General features: G+C 42.2%; 1 protein-coding gene and 1 long non-coding RNA gene across 7 annotated transcripts in view; one reads left to right on the top strand and one right to left on the bottom strand.

Moving 5' to 3' along the window:
• The window catches only part of LOC144043664 (uncharacterized), a 47,731-nt gene extending 32,397 nt beyond the window's left edge, over window positions 1-15,334 (bottom strand). For all 3 annotated transcript variants that reach the window (XR_013291135.1, XR_013291133.1, XR_013291134.1), the window contains exons 1-4: window positions 12,509-15,334; window positions 10,755-10,960; window positions 10,565-10,663; window positions 7,406-7,486 (exon numbers count right to left, since the gene is read on the bottom strand). This is a non-coding gene — a long non-coding RNA (uncharacterized LOC144043664). The remainder of the gene's footprint in view (window positions 1-7,405; window positions 7,487-10,564; window positions 10,664-10,754; window positions 10,961-12,508) is intronic.
• The window catches only part of kcnt2b (potassium sodium-activated channel subfamily T member 2b), a 65,662-nt gene that overhangs the window by 24,956 nt on the left and 18,369 nt on the right, over window positions 1-22,337 (top strand). For 3 of the 4 annotated variants that reach the window (XM_077557535.1, XM_077557537.1, XM_077557536.1), the window contains exons 2-12: window positions 2,277-2,356; window positions 4,705-4,807; window positions 4,918-4,980; window positions 7,444-7,492; window positions 7,825-7,884; window positions 10,591-10,665; window positions 10,892-10,975; window positions 12,575-12,669; window positions 15,539-15,719; window positions 20,800-20,964; window positions 22,099-22,235. In XM_077557535.1, coding sequence (XP_077413661.1) covers window positions 2,277-2,356; window positions 4,705-4,807; window positions 4,918-4,980; window positions 7,444-7,492; window positions 7,825-7,884; window positions 10,591-10,665; window positions 10,892-10,975; window positions 12,575-12,669; window positions 15,539-15,719; window positions 20,800-20,964; window positions 22,099-22,235 — 1,092 coding nt within the window. Of the gene's footprint in view, window positions 1-2,094; window positions 2,178-2,276; window positions 2,357-4,704; window positions 4,808-4,917; window positions 4,981-7,443; window positions 7,493-7,824; window positions 7,885-10,590; window positions 10,666-10,891; window positions 10,976-12,574; window positions 12,670-15,538; window positions 15,720-20,799; window positions 20,965-22,098; window positions 22,236-22,337 lie in introns of those variants that run through there. The other variant, XM_077557539.1, reaches the window with a different exon arrangement.

Here is a 22,337-nt window from a genome sequence, read left to right as displayed (position 1 = left end):
CTTATTTCTCTGCCAGTGAGTGTGGATGTGAAATGTTTTATTGTTATTATTATAATTTTTATCCATCCATGCATCCATGCATCATCTACCGCTCATCCGGGATCGGGTCCCGGGGGCAGCAGCTTTAGCAGGGAAGCCAGCTACTTCAACCAGCTCCTCTCGAGAGGATTGGTACCAGAACTCAAGCTGTGTCTGGAGGCAAGTCGGAACTTCTCAGCCTCACACACCAGCTCGGGCTCCTTCCCTGCCAGAGAAGGGACATTCCATGTCCCCAGAGTTAGCTTTAGTAGCCGGGGGTCGGACTGCCAAGGCCCCCGCCTTTGGCTGCCACCTAGCTCCCTTTGGCCCCTCCCACAGGTGGTGAGCCCATGGGAAGGGGGACCCATGTTGCCTTTTCGGGCTGTGCCCCATGGGTATAGGCCCGGCCACCAGACGCTCGCCTTGGAGCCCTGCCTCCAGGCCTGCCTTCAAAGGGGGGTCCCGGTGACCCGCGTCCGGGAAAGGGAAACCGCAATCCAAAATAGTCATTCATCATAGCGGTTTTCTGAGTCATGCTTTGTCTGGTCCCTCACCTAGGACCTGTTTGCCATGTGTGACCCTACCAGGGGCATGAAGCCCCAGACAACATAGCTCCTAGGCTCATTGGGACATAAGGTGATGACTCACAGAGGAGTATTATTATTATTATTATATTGACTTTATTTCACTTTTTATTATTCGTTGCATTGATTAGTTGGTAGTGTTATTATGATTTATTTATTTATTTTTGATAGTTTGTTACAATATATTTGTTCATAAAGATTTACTGTTTTTAGTTGGGTTTTTTTGGGAGGGGGGGAATGATGGGGCAACTAAAAAAAAACAATGAAAATGGATTTATTTAAAATACTTGTAGTTAATATCTATTTATATAATTTATTTGGTGTAGTTTGATTATTATGCATTTTTATATTATATTATATTATATTATATTATATTATATTATATTATGAAAACAAGTTTTGGGTCTCTCACTGACAAGGCATTTTACTTGTTTCTGAGGCCTACCTTCATTTCTGTTGAACACGTATTTAAAACCACGTACAGCAGCCTATAGCATGTTTGCCCAGGAAACTGCTGATAACAGATCACTTTGCCGCAACATGATATTGACTGCTTGATTGCTCTGCGCATTGATCCCATGTCTTCTCATATCTGTAGCACCCACTCATGTTGTAATTGGAAGGTGCATTACTTACACCCACGCTGGCCTTTGGGATCCTTCATATGTGTAAAAAGTGTCAGGAAGTGGATTATGGAGGGTGGGAGGGGCATGGGTGCGGGGGGTATTGCCGTCAACAGGTTTAGACCCCATGGCTGAGTGCCCTTCACAAATATGTTTGCTCACATCTGCTTCCGAGGGAAGCAGGAGATGAACCGTCCTTGCGTTGCCGTGGCAACTAGAGGGAAGCTTGCACGTGTGTGTGTGTGTGTGCGTGTGTGTGTGTGTGTGTGTGTGTGTATGGCCACGACAAGGGTCACAGTGGAACCCCTGCACTGGCCAATGGCGTTGTGATTCATGTTGAGCCCGGTCTGGCGTCTTCCACCCCCCACCCCCACACACCTGAGTCATTACACTCCCATAGGACGGATGAAAGGAGAGTGAGTGGTCAAACAGGAAATACGGTCACCTCCAGTCCAACTGCTCCCATGTTGGACAATCCGGCAGGGCCTCTTTGTTGTTTTCCAACACGTCTCTGCGTGAGTGCTGTAATAATCCTAATAACCCACGCGCATGCAGGCGGGTATTTTTGCACTCTCGCAAGAAGGGTGCCAGCATAGAAAAGAGGCGGAAAAAAAGCAGCAATTATGGACTCCCATGTTGAGCAGTCATATCAGAGGGAAGTCATTTGTCGCTCTATATTCAATCAGCGTAGCTAACGAGAGTGACAGAGGATGACCGAGCTCTAGTGGCTCGCCATTTCCTCCTATAAGCCATTAGAGCAGAGGTGGCCAAGTTCGGTCCTCGAGAGCCCCTATCCAGCCTGCTTTCCATGTTTCTCTCCACTAACGCACCTGATTCATGATCAGGATCGTTATCAGGCTTCTGCAAAGCTGGCTGATGAGCTGATCATTAGGAGGAAGACATGGAAAACATGCTGGATAGGGGCTCTCGAGGACCGACCACTGCATTAGAGGCTTGTCTTCAAATACTTTATATGCTTAAACAATTATCACCCCTTTTTATCTGCAATTCGATTTTTGTCCAACTTCAGTGTCTCTGTTGTCTGCTTCAGGGTGCAGGTGGAGTTCTACGTGAACGAGAACACGTTCAAGGAGCGCCTCAAGCTGTTCTTCATCAAAAACCAAAGATCTAGTGAGTCTCCCGCACCCACCCCCACCCGCCATAACACCGCCTGTTGACTGCCTTTTACCACCTCCCTCAATTTACCTTTTGCATTTCCATGACTGACTCATGTTGTTGTAACCTGTCACATGCATCAACACACTCTTTTGTCTGCATGTACAGTATTCTTTCAAGCAGTTTGAACAACAACAACCAGTTGAGGTGTTGGCATTTAAACTCAATGGCCACATCTTTAGGTACAACTAGAGTCACAGACCTTGTAAATGGAAAATAAATGTCTTGTAAATGTAACACACCAAAGAGAAGAGTGTTGTTACCAAGGCTGCCAAATTTAAAATGATGAAAACTGTCAACTGTCAAGCATACATCTTTCTTATGCCTATCACTACATGTTTGAGCGAGAGGCGCTAGCCACTAGCTAGCTCGTGAGCAAAACTGTGGTTCCTCTTGAGCGATGGACAGGCAGCAGGTTCATCTGGTGTGTTCTGCCGAGCCGTTCTGTAAATTGTTGCATCAAGGGAAGATGTTTTTGCTAGCTGCAAAACCCAGCTAGCTAACTGCCAAGTAAATAACTCTAACAAAGTAACTCACAATGCCCCAAACAATTGCTGATGCGAACGTCATCACTCAAATTCTTATATCACGGATTATAATGGGGGAGGGAGTGTGTAGGTTTCACGATATGGGCCCTATTTTCGTAAACAGGTGGCCGTGCGCTCATCGTCAAAACGGTGCATCGTCATTTTCATGCTGGGGGACAAGTCTAGTTTACCACACTGATCTGAATATGACTGGATAGCCGATAGGCCAAATTTATTGCTCCTTCCAAGAAACGTTTCTCGGCATACAATTCTATACATTTACAGTATCAAAATTAGAGAATATTTGAGACAGTACAGCATGATTTATGGGGTTTTAAATTTGTTAAACATAAACAAGAGGACTCCAGACATTTTACAACTTGCCTTAAATACATGTATAAATTAATGATGTTTACAGGAGGATAGAATTATAGCTGTAATTCAACAAAAGATGCCTCTACCAAATCTAAGATTGGGGTCTAAGGAACTGAGCGATAAAAGAAAAACGGGTCTTCATAGTAGCACATACCGTCCTCTTGTTCCTTGGCACATACACAAAAATAGGGCCCTATATCGCCACAATTCAGTCTTACATTGTTCTCAGTCTTTGCATGCTTTCAGAATTTATCTTCAAACATGTATAATGTATTGGAAAAACAAATTTCGCAATTCAGTTTACTCTAAAGTCTTTAATGCAGAGATGGGGAAGCTATGGCCCATGGCCCAAATAGTACATGTGGGCCACCATGCTAAGTGAATAAACTGTTATTGAAAAAAGCCCCAAAACATTTAACCCCAAAATGCTTATGACATATAAGTATATGTTACAAAAGTTTTCTAGTTCATTTTGGAGCATTGTGACATATATTATACAGTTCCCAATACGTTTATTGTGTTGTCGGTTTTACTAACCTAATGCAATTACCATTTGAATTTAGTAGGAATTTATACAAAATGCAAAGCTGAAAAGGCTACAAAAAAGGTGAAACCAAAACCTTTAAAGATTCTTGTTTAAGTGTAAACATCTTTAGCCATCACTAAATAACGACCAAATTAGGAGTTGCATGTGTTGACAGTGAACTTTCAACAAAAAGTAGAAATAAACACTTTAATTAGTTGCAAAACTTGCATGGCAAGATGTACAGTGACTTTTTTCCTCAAGTCTTTATATTACTCTCTTCCAAATGTAAATTTTACTCTTAAACTGAGTCTATTTGGTCACACTCTAAATAGTCAAATTTACTCTGCATAATTTACTGTGTAATTATTGCTACCTTACCTACTTGGTTATGTTTTGCCACCAAATAAACATCTATAGGGGCGGCACAGTGGCTGACTAGTTAGCACGTCCGCCTCCCAGTGCAGAGGACGTGAAATCAAGTCCGGGCTTCGGCCTTCCTGGGTGGAGTTTGCATGTTCTCCCCGTGCTTGCGTGGGTTTTCACCGGGTGCTCCGGTTTCCTCCCACATTCCAAAGACATGCATGGCAGGTTAATTGAACACTCCAAATTGTCCATAGGTGTGATTGTGAGTATGGTTGTTTGTCTCTGTGTGCCCTGTGATTGGCTGGCAACCAGTTCAGGGTGTACCCTGCCTACTGCCCGAAGCCAGCTGGGATAGGCTCCAGCACCCCCGCGACCCTTGTGAGGAAAAGCGGTCAAGAAAATGGATGGATGGATGGATAAGTTTTCATTTGTTTTTATTGCATACAGCGGTCTATTATTATCGTGAAAGCTAAAATAAGTCTAAAATAAACCTTCCAATTTTTCCATTGCAGGTTTGCGAGTGCGAATGTTTAACTTTGCGCTCAAAGTGCTGAGCTGCCTCCTCTACATTGTCAGAGTGTTACTGGACAACCCGCAAGAGTGGAAGCCCGACTGGTGAGAGCCACACAGCGCACACACAGCACAGCGTCACAGCGCATTCAAGTGGATTGTGTGAGAGGAAGGAAAGGACAGGAATTGACCCTTTCTCTATCCCCGCCCCACAGCATGAGTGGTGCCAACTGCACCAAACAGAATACATCCTCCCGCCAATGGAGCGGGTTTGACTGGTAAGGAGTGATGGCCCCTCGGCCCGGGCCCTCAACGGTCGGGAACGTTGTATAACGCGATCAATGCGACTTCACTTAACTGATGTGATTCAGATGCTCATATTGAACATTCCAGATTCACATTCATTTATCACAATCCCATATGGATTAGATGTCAGTATAATATGTATCTAGTGCCTGTGCAGCCTAATCAACAGCGATCTAGTGGAGATAAAGCATGTAATATATAACGGGGGGAGGGGGGGACAGGAAGTGGCGGATCAGGGGCCCCCGGAAGGCCACGCTGTCTGACGCCCGGGGACCTATTGATCTAATTGGTGGTCGTGGCGCTGGCTAAGCTCCGGCTCCAAATGAATAAGGAGGCTGACAGAGCGAGCTCAGGAAAGGCTTGCTGCCGCCTACTGCTTCAGGCGGCCCGACTCGTACGAGCAAATCAAGCAGGCAAGCAGCCATGATAGGCCCCAGGGTGGCGGGAAGGGGGAGCCTGGTGGGGGAAGGGCTCCTTTTTCTCACCAATAAGGCTGTAAATTTCCATTTGACTGTGTGAATATCGCTTTTCGCCTTTAATATGAGAACATGGGCTGCTGATGCTGCTGATACAAGTATCTTGTCTATTTGAGGAATAGGGTTCTCCCCAGAATTTTGAATGATTTCCTACAAATTGTAATAATACGCTTTAATTAGTATCAGGTGCAGGTGAACACAAAAAATATATACTCTCACCGCAATAGGATTTCATACATTAAAACACAATGCAAAAAAGGCAATTAGCGCCTCCACAAAACTGTGTGAAAAACTTTCAAATAGACTCTAAAAAATTAATTGTTGAACCAATTTAAATTACAAAAAAAATTGCTTCAATTGGTAGCACGCGATTGAATCAAGTTAGTCCAAAGTGAATATATTAAGTTGAATGAATTATGAATTCATTAAACTTAATTTATTCACCTGAATTAAGTTAATCCAGAGGGACTCCAAATCCTAAGTATTAAGATTAATGAACTCATAATTAATTGAACTTAATATATTCACTTTGGGGCGGCACGGTGGCTGACTGGTTAGCACGTCCGCCTCCCAGTGCAGAGGACGTGAGATCGAGTCCGGGCTTCGGCCTTCCTGGGTGGAGTTTGCATGTTCTCCCCGTGTTTGCGTGGGTTTTCTCCGGGTGCTCCGGTTTCCTCCCACATTCCAAAGACTTGCATGGCAGGTTGATTGGACACTCCAAATTGTCCATAGGTGTGATTGTGAGTATGGTTGTTCGTCTCTGATTGGCTGGCAACCAGTTCAGGGTGTACCCTGCCTGAAGCCAGCTGGGATAGGCTCCAGCAACCCCCGCGACCCTTGTGAGGACAAGCAGTTAGGAAAATGGATGGATGGGTATTCACTTTGGACTAACTTAATTCAATCGCGTGTGAACAATTGAAGCGATTTTTTTTTAAGTTGGTCAATAATTAAATTTGTAATCTTAAATTGGTTCAACAATTCTCTTTTTAGAATGTACCACTTTTTTTTTTTTTTACTTTTGAGCCTGTTCATGGCACAATTTAGTAGGATTTTATACACTGTAAGAAATCTGATGGCCTAATGAATTGTGGTCGTTTCTTAATTGACCAAATATTCAATATTTTGTTTAAAATGTAATAGCTTGTGTTGAATGAAAAAAAGCTGCTTTTATTTACTCAAATATTACAAACAAGGACACAAATAGAAGCATAAATGGACCCAAATAAAAAATCTGTGATTCAGTAAATCCACAATAAGTCAACCGCGAAGTAGTGAGGGACCGGCACCACTGTATATAATATTTTACTCTCTTTCACATATAAAGTCGACTCTGTTTAGACTGGGACCGAATATAGTCTTTTTTTAGAGTAAAGTTTACTCTACAAAATTTACTGTGTAGATGACAAAAAAAATGGTGCAAGTTTAGGAAAAATGTAAATATGCTGTTAGCTGTCTTTTGTACCAATTGTCAGCATCAAGTCTGCTCGCATAAAATATAATAGGTTTCTATTTACAAAAAAAAGTAGTACACTCTAATTAGCAGCAAGCTCACAAAAAGGTTTAATTTTATTTTCTTGGGCGAGTCACTGACAGGGTTTGTGAGGGCACAGTGACACTCTTGTTGTTGGAAAATAGCCCAATTATGAGCATAATAATGCACACGCACACACAGGCACTTCCATTAACCAACAAACAGCTTGGACAGCGACATAAATGGGCTGAATACAGTATACCACTTAAACAAGGAGAGTCATTTTGAGTATTTGGACTGCTAATTGTTGCCTCTTATATCTATTACTATACTATCTATAATATGATAAAGCTGCAAGCACAACAATTCATGCAGTTTGGATTAGACCCCAAAAAAAGTCATTTTTTTGTCCAGTTTCCTACAAAATTGCTGCATTTGTATTGGTTGTACCTGTGCTCCTTATCCTGTCATGTCCTTCCTCTGCGCAGGAAGCGGATCATCTGGGTGGAGAGACCTCTACCCCTGTGGGCCCTGCAGGTCAGATAGAATAGATGACGCATGTGTTGTAAACACACATACATTTTGCATGTGTGATTTCCTTCCCTTATTTGACTTGCATACATCTAATGAGATGCGAGGAACGGTGTGCCAATGGACATAAAAGTAGACCCAATCACGGCACATTCCCCCTCTTGTGCTCACATGGGCTTCATTCTCTCTGAAGCTCAATCATCAGCACGCCCACTGATGCCACCCACGCTCTCCTCTTACATCTCCGCCATGCCTAATTTCTTTCTCTCAGACGGTCTCAACTCGCCGTCTGCTCTCTCTCTTTAATGCTAGTGTTCCCTCTCTTTCTCTCCTTGCAGGTGCTCGTGGCTTTTATCAGCTTTTCAGAAACGATGCTGCTTGTGTATCTTAGCTACAAGGTGAGTTTCTCAGGGAAGACTTTTTATGACAACAGTGGCGCAAACGTCAACAGATGCCTTTTGTGTTCCCTTACAATATGTATTTTGGTTGTATTACAGAGCCGCAATTAAATGCCCAAATTTATTTTACGTTTGTGCCAACTTTGAATATTTTTAAAATGGAGTATTTTACTAATTATCCCATCGATTAATCAAGTATCAGTTACAAAAATTATTTTTGCATTTTTAAGCACAATACTATGTGCATGTGAGGTAGAGAACCCGGTCAGTAAAACTGGGCACACGCGATTAAATCTGACACTGCGTAATAGGGTGTAACATTAACTTGGAGGCACACTGTAAAAAATAAAAATTAAAAAAAGAATCGTAAAAAAAAAAATGTAATTTTCCGGCAGCGGGGGCGCCAGAAAATACTGTTAAATAACAGAAAATTGCTTTCTTGTACAAACTTTTTTTTCCCATAATTAAAGTTTTTAGTAAGATTGTATGTAATATATAACAGTATATGACAAAAAAAATTGATTAATCTTTCAAAACATGGCCAATAACTGTTGAAAAACTAGATATTGGGTTTAAAATTGCAACAGGTTACTGTTAGGGTAATTCATTTATATAGCATTTTTTTCCCCCCCTTACGAGGCTCTCTAAACACTCATTTTGACACAGCATTAGGAGTTCAGTATTTTGCTCAAGGATACTTCAACATGTTCACCAAGGGAATTGAACCCACAACCTCAGGGATACCAGACAACTACTCTACCACTGATTCACGCTGCCACTGGTGTTCATAATTTTAGATCTCATGAAATGTCTACTTGGTAGTGCCTCAGCCTCAGCCTCAGAAACAGCAAACATCATCTCTGAAAGATCATGCCTCTGCAGAGGCAGCATCCGTAATCCCAATTGTTTGCTTTGCGTATTATTCACCCTCACAAGCTTTCCCCTATTATATTGTACTGTTAAATTACATACAATCCTTACTTCAATTATGGAAAATTAGTTGGGTTTTTTTTACGAGAAAGTAATCTTCTGTAATTTCACAGTATTTTTCTGGCGCCCCAGCTGCCCGAAAATTACCATTTTTTGTTTTGTTTTGTAACGAGAAAGCAATACTGTATTCTGTTATTTCACAATATTTTTCTGGCGCCCCAACTGCTGGAAAATTACTGTTTTTTTAAAAAAAAAAGTTTACAGTGATATATCTCATTAGATGACTGATACCATCTATTGGATATTACAGAAATTGTAGTTATTTTCACTTAAAAAAAAAAAAAGTAAATTCACAAAGAAATGATGGTAAAATTTCGATATATATTTTTTTTGCTGTTAATTTCTCAGTAATTTTTTTTCTTTGTTTTTAGGGTTTTAAAGTTGAAGTTACATTTTAATTTGATTAAATAACAGACAAATGTTTGTGAAATTACGATACATTTGTGAACGTATTTTAACGATCAATATATGTATTTCTAATAAGAGTTATTTTTATTGCGAAAGAACAGAAATTAACCAGGAAAATCCCATTGAGATCTGCAGTTTTCTTTTTCAAGGCAGTCCTAGCCAAGAGGCGCAACACAACACATTACGTACAGTTAAAACAGTAAATTAAAAACAGCAACAGGTTAATGACTTCATGTCCAGGTCCTTTAAAATGGCATCAAACTGAGACATAGTTATGAGAAAAAAAAATCAAATCTTTCGGTGCTCGATACTGAAAAGCCATCTTTCCATTCTCTGCCCTGACAGAAGGGGCAGTCAGTAAGTAGATGTCCTGAGAACGAAAAGAGTAAGGACCATCAGACTTTCGCTGAAGATAAACTTTCAAGTATGGAGGGGGTGACCCTATGAGTCCTTTGTAAATAAATCTGTACCAGTGTGTCAGCCGACGAGTGTCCAGAGCAGGCCATCCAACCCGGGAATACAGTTCACAGTGATGAGTTTGTGAACCATAGTTTGTTATGAAGGAGGCATGAAAAACAATTAGAGCGTTGGCTGGGGCATGCGAGTATAAAAGGTTGCCATAACCAAATCAAATATTGTGTGTTTTTAGTAGTATTGTACATTTGACATGTAAAATTTGTGGGGGTTTTTTAAATTAAATGCTATTTTTTTTTAAATACAGATTTTTTTTTTAAATAAAAAGTAAAATTATGTTATATCACTGGTTGTTTTATTACAATGCAGTCCAAAGTGTGAAATGAAACATTAGTCACCAAGAATGAAAAATGATAAACCTGTTGAATAAGACAATCAGTGTGTGTGTGTGTAACCCGCGTATTGGGTGGACGACCTCCAAAGTGTCTAAATATTGATACATGAGACAGACTTTAGGGGGAGCCCCCGTGTTGCTACTGCGGGACGTCAATCCATCCAGGTGTGCCCATGCCTTTCATGTACTTGCCACTAAAAGCCTATGAAGGGGCCCATGTGTGCTAATGTCGAGGCTTTAAAGCCAACTGTGGACACAGGAGGTGTGAGCTCGTCCACCTACACTCTTCTGGGACGGGCTCACATAAAAAGCTGCCGCGTTAACTGGAGGCAGATCAGACTGAGTAAATGTTTTTCCCTTAAATGGCACTCGCGCGACTTGTATAACCGCTCCGACGTGTCCCCTTTCGCTAAACGCGGCTGTTACGCGGTAATCCCGCCCGCGGGGGTCGCCATGACAGTGGAGTTCCCTGACCTCTTGTGTGTGCTTTGCGTTTCCAGGGCAACGTCTGGGAGCAAGTACTACGTGTGCCCTTCATTCTGGAGATGATCAGCGCCGTCCCCTTCATGATCACTGTGAGTGGAAAGACACGCACCACTGAGCACCAAAAGCACTCTCAAAAAAGACATTCCCTCCCCCTCCTTGTGGAATACGCATTTATTACCTGCTGCTACAGTAGCTATATGGCACTCATGGGTGTCACAGTAGGCTTGCACTTCTTCGCCTCCCTCACAAGAGATGATTGCGTAATCATTCTGTTGGAGAAACTCAAGCACAAGTGACGTGCTCTCTTTTCCACAGGTGATTCTGCACTCCCTCAGAGATCTCTTTATTCCCGTTTTCCTGAATTGCTGGCTGGCCAAACATGCACTGGAGAACATGATAGTGAGTCAAGCACCGACAGTAACCATTTCCACATTATTTATGCATACACACTTCGGTTGGAGTGAAAAATGAGACGAGTACTTACTAGGTATTGCGGGCGGAATACAAAGGTAACGACCGAGCATAACATTAGGCTGTGCAGTCTTGCAGTGTGTACAGTTATATTTTGTCAACCAGCTGTCGGCCACCATTTTTGTTGCATTTCAAAATTTTAAGAGGGCTTTGCAGCGTCGCAGAGGTAACCGCCATTAAGAAAATACGCCTGAGATTTCACACACACAAAAAAAGCTAGATAAGCACATCAGGACCAAGCCAGCAGATGTTGTGGTGACACCAAGCCATACCAATAAATTAAATATAAATTTACGGCATTACCAACAGCCTCTCCTTTATTATCACCCGTTTCCTCCTCTTTTGTGGTTCAATAAAAACTAAGGGTGTCAGGCGATTAAAATGTTTAATCGTAATTAATCGCAAAATTTATATCTGTTCTAAATAAACAATAAAATGTACAACAAAAAAAATTTTTTTTTCAAGTTTTCATACTTTTGTTAACATAAAAATGGCAACAAAAATGTTTAACTCATAGAAATATGGGTGTATTTTTTCAGTCACTGATATAGTAATTTCAGTATAATTCATAAAATTGAGTTAAAATTCAAAACTCGTGTGCGATCTTCATAGCCTGTAGTTGCAGGAGATTGGCCCGTGCGAAGTACATTTAAAAGAAAACGCAAAATCTCCATTTGCAGATAATGTAAAGTTTGCCACTGTGGATTGGTAGCCTGGCAAGCCACACCCACTTTCTTGAGAGACAGAAAGTTGGTCTGGAAAGGCTGCCATTGACCTCGACTCGGCATGGCTCGTAACACTCGAATGTGTCAGTCAGCAGAGAGCTGTGAATTTTTTTTTAAATGCTAATGCTAATAATTCACTCAATGAATTGATTTCTACAATGATTCGGAGGGATTGTCCCACACTGTTGTCATGTTTACAAATGAATTAAGATGACATGAACCACATACGTCCACGGAGCTTAGACTCAAATCCACCAAAATCGCGTTAAACCACAATTTAGACCTGCTTCTAAACTGTCTAAAATCTAGTCTACTTTTGGTCACCAAATTGACAGATGCGCCGAGAGAGTGCAATAGCGCCGGAATGCCTATTGAGGCGTAGCACAGTCTACAAAATTCACAAAAACTTGATAAAAATAAAGATGCGGCCATTTTCACAGCAAGCGCATGCGCGTCTAAATCAAAAATGGAGCCCTTGGAATGCCAGAATGCAATTTCTGAAGTTCAGGGTTAGAATCTCAGTTTATATTCAAATGCCAAACCAGACAAACTAACCACTAGTCCTGTACTGCCATAAATGACACTTATTACCTTTGTCTTTTCCTGATGGGAAAAGGGAGACGTTTATTTGTCATGTGGCGATGAATTAGAGGGAAAGCCACAATTTAAGGAAATATCCTTTCCCCCATGCGCCAGCAAGCACACGTCCGATCTGTTTCAGACCCGAGCAGCGTACCTCTAGGCCCCGTTTCCTTTTGCACGTCTCATCTGGCGTCTCCCTCTTTTTGCGTCCTCTCTGCAGAACGACCTCCACAGGGCCATCCAGCGGACACACTCGGCCATGTTCAACCAGGTGGTGATACTCATCAGCACGCTGGTGTGCCTCATGTTTACATGGTGGGTATCCGCACGGACTCAAGCGCCAACTGCAAAATGAAATGGACAGGAAGCGATTTCACAGCCGAAGGGGGTAAAATGACAGCTGGGTGAAAGAAAGGAGAGCAAACAATGATGTGGTGATACATGCAGCAACACAGAGATGGAGGGAGAGAGAAAGGCGAGGAATAAGACAAAAGCAGAGAGATAATTGGTGAGTGCGAGATAGCGACTCGACATGACAACTGGTGATTGTTGCACGCAACAATGGCCGGGCTCATCTTTAACAGTCAGCTCCAGCGCCGATGACGAATCTCAAGGCAGACTTTTACCTTTTTTTAATCCCATACAGACGGCAACAATGGTCTGCTCGCACACACTTAAGACTATATAAATATGCACTGTTCCACACATTAGCTCTGGAAGGCATCCACCCGCCTACCAGCAAAGCCACTGTTGAAAAACAGTAGGGGTGTTTCACTTTATTAGGTACATCTGTAAAAGCTAAAGATATCCAATAAGAGATGTCTTGCATCATATTAAAGAAGTCTTGTGGTCTGACTGCATTTACACGCACTGATCAGCACAAGAGCGTTGTCTGAGACAACAATTCTCAGTATGCCATGTTTATACTGCAACCAGTTTCTAATGGATTGATTGATGGATACAAAATCGGTGCCGGGATACAAATTGATTTTGTTTCCGACTCAAAATAGTATTGTATCTCAAGTCATCGTTCTTCAGTTAAATGAGTGGCATGCTTCTCAAAAACCTGAACTTTTTTTTGTAACAGTTTTTTTAAAAAGAAAAATAATGGCACACTTAAATAGAATGCAAACAATTGAACAGTTTTTGTCACATTTTTTTCCTTCAATTCAATGGACATTGCGCAGCTCTTTCTATTGAACGCATCCTGGTTACCTGGATCAGTATAGTACCCGTTTGTTAAGATTAAGCCACACAGGTTTTTCTACAAATAAGTTATATGGCTCTTTTCAATAAGCGAAGTGACCATTTACGCATGCGTGAAAATCAAGTAAAAAAAAAAAAAAAGCATGGTTACCAAAATAGCCGTCTTTTGAATGGCGGCGATTGGAGTGCTGAAAGTGTTTGCAGAGCAGTACACCTTAAAGCTTGCAAGCATTGTTTAAACGGCTTTCAGCCTTAAGTGACAAAACGACAGGTGCACTTTGTGCCATTTTTAACTGTCCTAATGGAGTTTGTAGGCAAAAAAAAAAAAACATTGCAAAGCTCAAGAAGACGGAAGTGTACGCTTGTAAACCTCCGTTTCACTCTTCCCAATTTTCAGACACAAAAGAAAGATCCAAACAGACGTAAAAGAGGTTAAAATGGAAAATTGCTTGAACACATTTATTTTGTCAGACGGAAGCGTCACAAAGCTTGCTAGCAGACGTACGTGTAACGAAGCTAATGGAGTGACGGTCATTTAAGAACCTGCTTCAAGCTCCAATTGACCCCCTCAGTGAAGAAAGATCCTACCCGTCTCTTCCTTCGCGTCCCAGTGTCCCTCTTCGGTCCGACATCCGGTAAAGTGCACACATTCAGCCAAATATTAAGCACTTAAATAAGCTTAACTGTAGTGTCCCGACAGAGAGCTAACGACACACTATGCATGTTTAAAATAGATCTTAAAACACATCAAGTTACCAACAGTTGAAATGGTCCAAATCAGCACTTCCCCCGTTAAACTCCATTAGTTTTCAATAAAAAGTTGGTAGCAGGCTACTAGCCGGCCTACCCATAATGCACCGCGCTGCCGAGATGCACACTTTTTTTTTGTTTGATGTTTAGCTTGACAGTAAACTTCAACTGGGAGTGTTAATATATGGCTTGAAGCCTCTTTTTTCTGGCTTTCTTTAAGCTAATATAGTACAGACGCTCCCCTACTTACGAACATTCGAGTTACGAACAACGGTACATACGAACATTTCTGCGCGTACAGTATGTCGAAAAATGTTCGGAAAGAGATGCTGTAAGTTAGATTTTGTATTGCGCGTAGTGCTTCTTTCCGCCGCTAATACCGACGCTTGGCGCTGTGAGAGCTCATTGGAGGCTCAGCAACGTGTCGAGGAGGAGGAGGAGGAAGAAACGCCGGTCCCCATGAAGGAGGAAATAACTTTTGAAGCCGATTCCAGCGACGACGAAGAATCTCTCATGATATAAAATCCTCCTCTTCCTCCTCCTCCATCATCTCCTTAAGCATCGAGTACATCTTCCAAAAGTAAGTTAAACTTCATTTTATTTATCTTATTACGTACATGTACATACTGTGCGTGTCTCTCGCTCTCTCTCTCTAACATACGTAGTACAGTACAGTACTGTACGTATTCTCTCCATTTTATTAAAAAAAATTTTCAGTACAAACCAATGCAGGTTACTTGTACAAGCCTTAAACATACTTATATAAACCTTCAATATACTTATATAGGCTTTAAACATAAATTATAATACAAAATATAGCACTGAAGCAACTTACGAACAAATTCACCTTACGAACGATCGTCCGGAACGTAACTCGTTCGTAAGGTGGGGAGCGTCTGTAAACATAATAACTTGATATTATAATTATTATCATAATTAATTGTCATCTCAATACTCCCAAAAGGATATTAGTTTCTAGTAAATATGTTCTCAGTAGAGTAGTAGTAGAATAAGTTGTGTTATAACTGCATTTAAGATGCCCCCCCCCCCCAAAAAAAATAGTCATAATAATACTGTAACACTCTCACACCTTATAGTTAGTAATAAAATGTAAAAAAGGTGGCGTTTCAATGCAGGTGCACCCACTGTAGTGGCCAGCGAGTGCCTAACCCCAGCATGCTAGCTTCCTGTGATGTTTTTTTTTTTTTTTACCTGGTCACCAAAACAGCATCTGCGGCATCCAGCACCTGGAGCGGGCCGGCAACAACCTGACCTTGTTCGATTCGCTCTACTTCTGCGTGGTCACCTTCTCCACGGTGGGCTTCGGGGACGTCACCCCGCAGATCTGGCCCTCGCAGCTGCTGGTGGTCATCATGATCTTCGTGGCGCTCATTGTGCTTCCCATACAGGTGAGAGAGAAAGCGAGAGTGGGAAGAAGAAAAAAAAAAAAAAGCGTTTCACTCTGGGTTATTCTAGGCTGTCTACTTTAAATTGCATAATAGTCATTTTATATATTGAAAGATTGAATTGCACACTTAGCCTAGTAAACGCGTTTCAACGAAGGTTACATTGAGACGATCTCACTCAGACACACGGAGGAGGTGACTCATTTCATCCATCCTACGTTGATTTGCAACGCTATTTTTATTCCCAGAACTCACTCGCTTCCCCAAATCCCATACGTACACACTTAGCTGCACAACACACACGGAACAACTTGACCAATGTGTGAGTTACATTCTATCCTAACAATTCCCAATTATGGCGCATCTCTTAACAGGCAAATGATTGCTAATAAAAAGAATATCCTCAGTGTGCATGTGTGTGTTTATGTGTGCATGCAGACAGCTATAAAAGATAGGAAGGTGTCTGTGCCGAAAATCAGACAGGAGGATTCATTCCTATACTGTACATTTTACTATGCTGTACTTTCACACTGTTGTTTTCAGGTCATTCATTAACCAAATAGCATAATTGCATAAATAGCTTTATGCTAATAGGATAACATAACGTAACTGGAAACTGCTTACACAATGTTGTGCGCTACATGGAGTTCAAACTGCACTATTTTCCAAAGTTGTATATTTAATCAAAATGTTTATTTTGCTTCTTTTTTTTATATACTTTTTATCGCTGTTACAGCAGACGCTGCTGGCTGAGCTGTGAAATAACATTCCCGCAGAGGGAGAACATTTGGATTTAACAATGTAAAACTTTTTTTAAATTAAACACAAATATACCACAATATATATATTTTTTTAATTTTGCCTTTACATAAGCATTCATATATTATATAATTATGTATTTTATTACTATTATCATTTTAGCGTTTAAAATAGTTATTATTACTTTTTTCAGACTTGTTTTTTATATTCATCCAATTGCAATTCGAGACCCGCTGGCCTACATTGTTCCTGTTCACGCCACCTGACTACAAAACATCTTCACCAGCAAATAGAGAATCCTCAAAATAGAGAAATATGGACAAGATCATTGAAATAAAAGTGCAACGGCTAATGACAATGTGTGCATCACCAACATGGATGCCATGTCATGCCCTTCTCTATTCAGTGTCCCTGTGCTCTTCCATAAATACCTCTTGACATTTAGATTTGGGCTCCGCTTGGTCCTAACCCCCCAGCCCGTGTGTGTGTGCGTGTGTGTGTCCTGTCATGACCTACACAGGGAAGCCTCAGACCACATCATCAGGTTTTAGCATTGTTGTTGTTTTTTTCCTTTGTATTACTTGCACCCACCAAATTTTTCTGCACAAACTAAACACACAGACTGTTCTCTTGCTCAAACCTTGAACCATGCGTTGTTGTGCTATTGTTAACACCAAAAGTTACATTGCTGTGACTATAATTTTGTTTTGAGATGTTTTTGTGTAAACAAATGACAAAAGATGCCCTCTCAGGAAGCAGTCTGTTGTCATGGATTCTCGTAGATGGATGCCAGCTTTTCAGACGGCGCCGACATTTTCTCAGCACAAAATCAATGATTTATCTACACGACCTCCCGCACGCAGTAAAGCAGCAACCAAACAAATTGTTACTTGAATCTTGCTGACACGTGTTTTGTGCCCGGAAAATACTTTTGGCTATTTATCACAACTCTGGTACAATTGCTATAATACAAGGTGCAACGTGACCAAGTAATGACTCAAAGCCCATTGTTGGGATAAGACAAACACATTTGTGATGGAAGATTTGTTGTTAAAGCAGAAAAGTGTATGAGAGTTGACTGAAATGAGAATGTGTCATGGAAGACTGTTGTCATACTTGGCATACTGATAGCAGTGCAAAAGAGTCATAAATTTAGAACACTTCATTTTAGAAAATGAATGTCATCATATGCTAATTATATGCCATCTTAATATAGAACTATCAGTGCAAATTGCAGCATTTTGTTAAGTGATGAAGATTTTTGACATTTTGTAACAAGATTTGTTTTTCTGTCAAAACAGGAAAAAATAACTACATTTATCACATCCATGTTTGTGGAGTCAGCGTATTTAATTAAAAAACAATGTGCCTTCTATCTAATCACTTTGAAATTATGGCAAACTTTATGCCATAACTGCTTTCAGATAACAGAAAAAGTCATGCTTTGGAACAAAATGATGTTCACCGCAGCAAGTCAGCCATGATTGTGGAATGTGGGATTGAGTAAAAAAAAAAACAACAACAACAAAACACACACACACAAATAAAAAGGGGAACGGGCAAAAAAAAAAAAAGTGTAATGGAGTGCTTACAGAGTGGATGAGTGGCTGTCGTGGTTGACACGTCTCTGCAGCATCGCGTGGACATCGGGGACGGTGCCTCTGGATTGGCAGACCGGGGTGGTGGTTCCTCTTTTTAAGAAGGGAGACCGGAGGGTGTGTTCCAACTTTAGAGGGATCACACTCCTCAGCCTCCCAGGTAAGGTCTATTCAGGGGTGCTGGAGAGGAGGGTCCGTCGGGAGGTCGAATCTCGGATCCAGGAGGAGCAGTGTGGTTTTCGTCCCGGCCGTGGAACAGTGGACCAGCTCTACACCCTCAGCAGGGTCCTCGAGGGTGCGTGGGAATTCGCCCAACCAGTCCACATGTGCTTTGTGGACTTGGAGAAGGCGTTTGACCGTGTCCCTCGGGGAGTTCTGTGGGGGGTTCTTCGGGAGTATGGGTTACCGAGCCCCCTGATACGGGCTATTCGGTCCCTGTACGACCGATGTCAGAGTCTGGTCCGCATTGCCGGCAGTAAGTCGAATTTGTTTCCGGTGAGGGTTGGACTCCGCCAAGGTTGCCCTTTGTCACCGATTCTGTTCATAACTTTTATGGACAGAATTTCTAGGCGTAGCCAAGGCGTTGAGGGGGTCCGGTTTGGTGGCCTCAGCATTGCATCTCTGCTTTTTGCAGATGATGTGGTGCTGTTGGCTTCTTCAAGCCGTGACCTCCAACTCTCACTGGAGCGGTTCGCAGCCGAGTGTGAAGCGATTGGGATGAGGATCAGCACCTCCAAATCCGAGACCATGGTCCTCAGTCGGAAAAGGGTGGAGTGCCCTCTCCGGGTCGGGGAGGAGGTCCTGCCCCAAGTGGAGGAGTTCAAGTATCTTGGGGTCTTGTTCACGAGTGAGGGTAGGTTAGAGCGGGAGATCGACAGGCGGATCGGTGCAGCGTCTGCAGTGATGCGGACGCTGTATCGGTCCGTTGTGGTGAAGAAGGAGCTGAGCCGAGAGGCAAAGCTCTCCATTTACCGGTCGATCTACGTTCCTACCCTCACCTATGGTCACGAGCTGTGGGTCGTGACCGAAAGAACAAGATCCCGGATACAAGCGGCCGAAATGAGTTTCCTCCGCAGGGTAGCCGGGCTCTCCCTTAGAGATAGGGTGAGAAGCTCGGTCATCCGAGAGGGACTCAGCGTCGAGTCGCTGCTCCTCCACGTTGAGAGGAACCAGTTGAGGTGGCTCGGGCATCTGGTTCGGATGCCTCCTGGACGCCTCCCTGGGGAGGTGTTCCGGGCATGTCCTACCGGCAGGAGGCCCCGGGGACGACCCAGGACACGCTGGAGAGACTATGTCTCTCGGCTGTCCTGGGAATGCCTTGGGGTCCCGTCGGATGAGCTGGCTGAAGTGGCTGGGGAGAGGGAAGTCTGGGCTTCCCTGCTAAAGCTGCTGCCCCCGCGACCCGACCCCGGATAAGCGGAAGAAGACGGACGGACGGACGGAGTGCTTACAGGCATGACTTTGTATAAATGTAACCACCAAACTTCACCAGCCAGATTGATAATTGTGATTCTTGTGTTCTTCACATTATCAATCTGGTAGGCGGAACTTGCCGTACAATACTTTGAGCTGATTGGACGATGCGGCATCTTTGCACATTTGTTTTGACCAATCAAGGTAACGGATGAAAATCTCGTCTTGGGGGGGGTTGTATCTTTATCAGATAAAAATGCACGAAACGCCTCTCGCTGTCCAAATTCAACGAGGAAACGGTGTGTAATTCTGCGAGAACATAATTAATTGCAGCCTCCCACCTTATTGGTTTCGTCATGCCTCAACAACGCTTGATTGGTCCGACCTAAAAAAGGTCGGCTGCAAACGTATCAGCGGGAGCGGGACAAGTTGTATTCTCCAGAGTTTCTGAACTCACAAATTCCGCGAGAATTCATCTTCCTGGCAAGGTTAGTAACCACCCTAAAATTACGGAAACTCGCACTGTTTTTGTTTGTTAATTTGTTTTGTGCGAAAATGTATGTATTTAGTTGCAAAATTGTGAATTTTTAGAGCAGCATTACCTCATTTTTTTATGTAATATGTCCACCCTCTTTGTGGAGCAACTTTCATTTGTATTTCATTCATGTTGGGAAAATAATATAGCCTAAATTGAGTCACTAAGTTTGTGGTAAACAACGGTGTTCTACATAGGCGCCCCCCCCCCCCCCCCCCCCACAAGATTATGATCATTGAGGCAAATTTAGCATTTTTAGAGAAACATGCCCACCATTTTGTGGAGTGTGTCAAGGCATGACAGAGATTCAGTTTAGAATTTTTGGACAACTAAAGTGTTTTTAGACTTTTGTAGTGAAATTTTGCATTTTTAGAGCAGCATGTCCACAGTTTTTGTGGAGTTTGCACATTTATGTCATGTGTTGTGGTATGACTTTTTTTTTTATTGTTGTATCGTGAAAATAATACAGGCAAAATTCTGTCACTTATAAATGATGGCAACAAGAAACTGTGTTTTTGTTTTATTTTTTACTACAAATGATAGCATTTTCAGAGCAGCATATCTGATATGTTTATGGAGCATTCTGCTACAAAAATAGCCAGTTTATTTAATTCAGTAAAATCTCCAGCTAATTTGCATCCTGAAGTTCTGTTTAATTTCCTGACTGGCTTTTGCCAAATCAATCGGATACTCTCGACAACACATGGCCTGTTTTTCATTTGCCTGCTTAAATCTAATGTCCATCTGGCCAATGTGTCCGATGTCGTCCCGATTACAGTTTGAGCAGCTGGCCTTTCTGTGGATGGAGCGTCAGAAGTCCGGCGGAAACTACAGCCGCTACCGGGCGCAGACGGAGAAGCACGTGGTGCTGTGCGTCAGCTGCCTCAAGATCGACCTCCTCATGGACTTCCTCAACGAGTTCTTCGCTCATCCTCGACTGCAGGTGCGTCGCCAACAGCTTCACGCGGCACAATTTCGCCCGGAATCCTCAGCAGCTGAGGTCAACACCCGGGATAAACGTAGCATTTGGCGAGATCATGCTGCTGATTACTTGCTCGAGCAGGAGCAGACGTGTGTGTTTGCTCAATGTGCGCTTGTTAACTTGACATCAAAGATCATTGTCATTGGATCTCAGATGTTGGTCAGAGAATTAGCCAGGACAAAATAGAACGAAATAGAGTAGCTCTACTTTCTCCCTCGAAGTCTCTTAACTCATCCACTCCATTTTTCAGCCCTTTTCACTGAAGCAACCCCCTTTGCTCCCGACTGTTTTACTGGGTTTTGACTGATTTTGGAAGGCCTACAAAATATTGCGTTCTACTGCTATAAAAACATGGAACCTACCAAAAGAAAGATTAGAGTCTCTTCTTTCATCAGGAAAAAAAATTATTTATATCTGTTTTGCAACAATTAGCATTAGAATATAGCTAATTTTCATCATTATTCACAAATCTGTTTAAAACAGTGTGAAAAAGAGCTTTTTGCAGCACGGCCCTGGTTGATCTCTTATACTCTGATGCCACCTGCTGACTGTTTTTGTAATATCTACCATTCAAGCATTCTCTTCCGCTCAGAGGCTGCATCAAAGCCTTCTGTATGCTCTAGCATGACAAAAATGTTTTCTTTTCTTTTTTTAACATATAAATACGTCTTTGGGAGCATGGTAAAATAGAACGTATTTATACATTTTTGGGAGCAAATGAGTTAATGTAGGGAAGTTACAAAATCCAGATCACCGGCCGCCATTTTCTTACCATTTCACTGCGCCAGATTTCCTGAATTTCAGTTTAGCAAAGGTCCACTAAAATTGTGTTTCTCATTGTTTCACGCAAGGGAATCTTTTTTGTACTAGCTAATGACATTGTTGGGAAATCCCTTTACCACCTGACACAAATGTTCCTCGATTTCGGCGTGCAAAATCACATGTTCATACAATTTCAACACCATGGAAAGGTAGGACGACATGCTCAACTATTATTATTCTAGTTTTTGTGAAGTTTGATGCAAATCTGATGATTACTCTCTGTATGGTCAGGAATGTGAATGTGTTGTGTATGAAACGTGTTTGTGTGTGCAGGATTACTACGTGGTGATCCTGTGCCCGGCAGAAATGGATGTCCAGGTTAGAAGAGTACTTCATGTTCCTCTGTGGGCCCAGCGAGTCATCTATCTGCAGGGGTCTGCTCTCAAAGACCAGGACCTGATGAGGGCCAAGTGAGTCGCTGTGGCAACATAGAAAGCAAACATTTCACAAACCTTCATTCTGTCACTTTTTAACATTCTTCATTGCCACATGAAAGAATAATAATTACAGCA

This window comes from Vanacampus margaritifer, chromosome 2 (assembly GCF_051991255.1).
Source record: "Vanacampus margaritifer isolate UIUO_Vmar chromosome 2, RoL_Vmar_1.0, whole genome shotgun sequence".
In the NCBI taxonomy this organism is placed as follows: Eukaryota; Metazoa; Chordata; class Actinopteri; order Syngnathiformes; family Syngnathidae; genus Vanacampus; species Vanacampus margaritifer.
The sequence above is the reverse complement of the archived record's forward strand: the minus strand, read 5'-3'. Positions and strand labels throughout refer to the sequence as shown.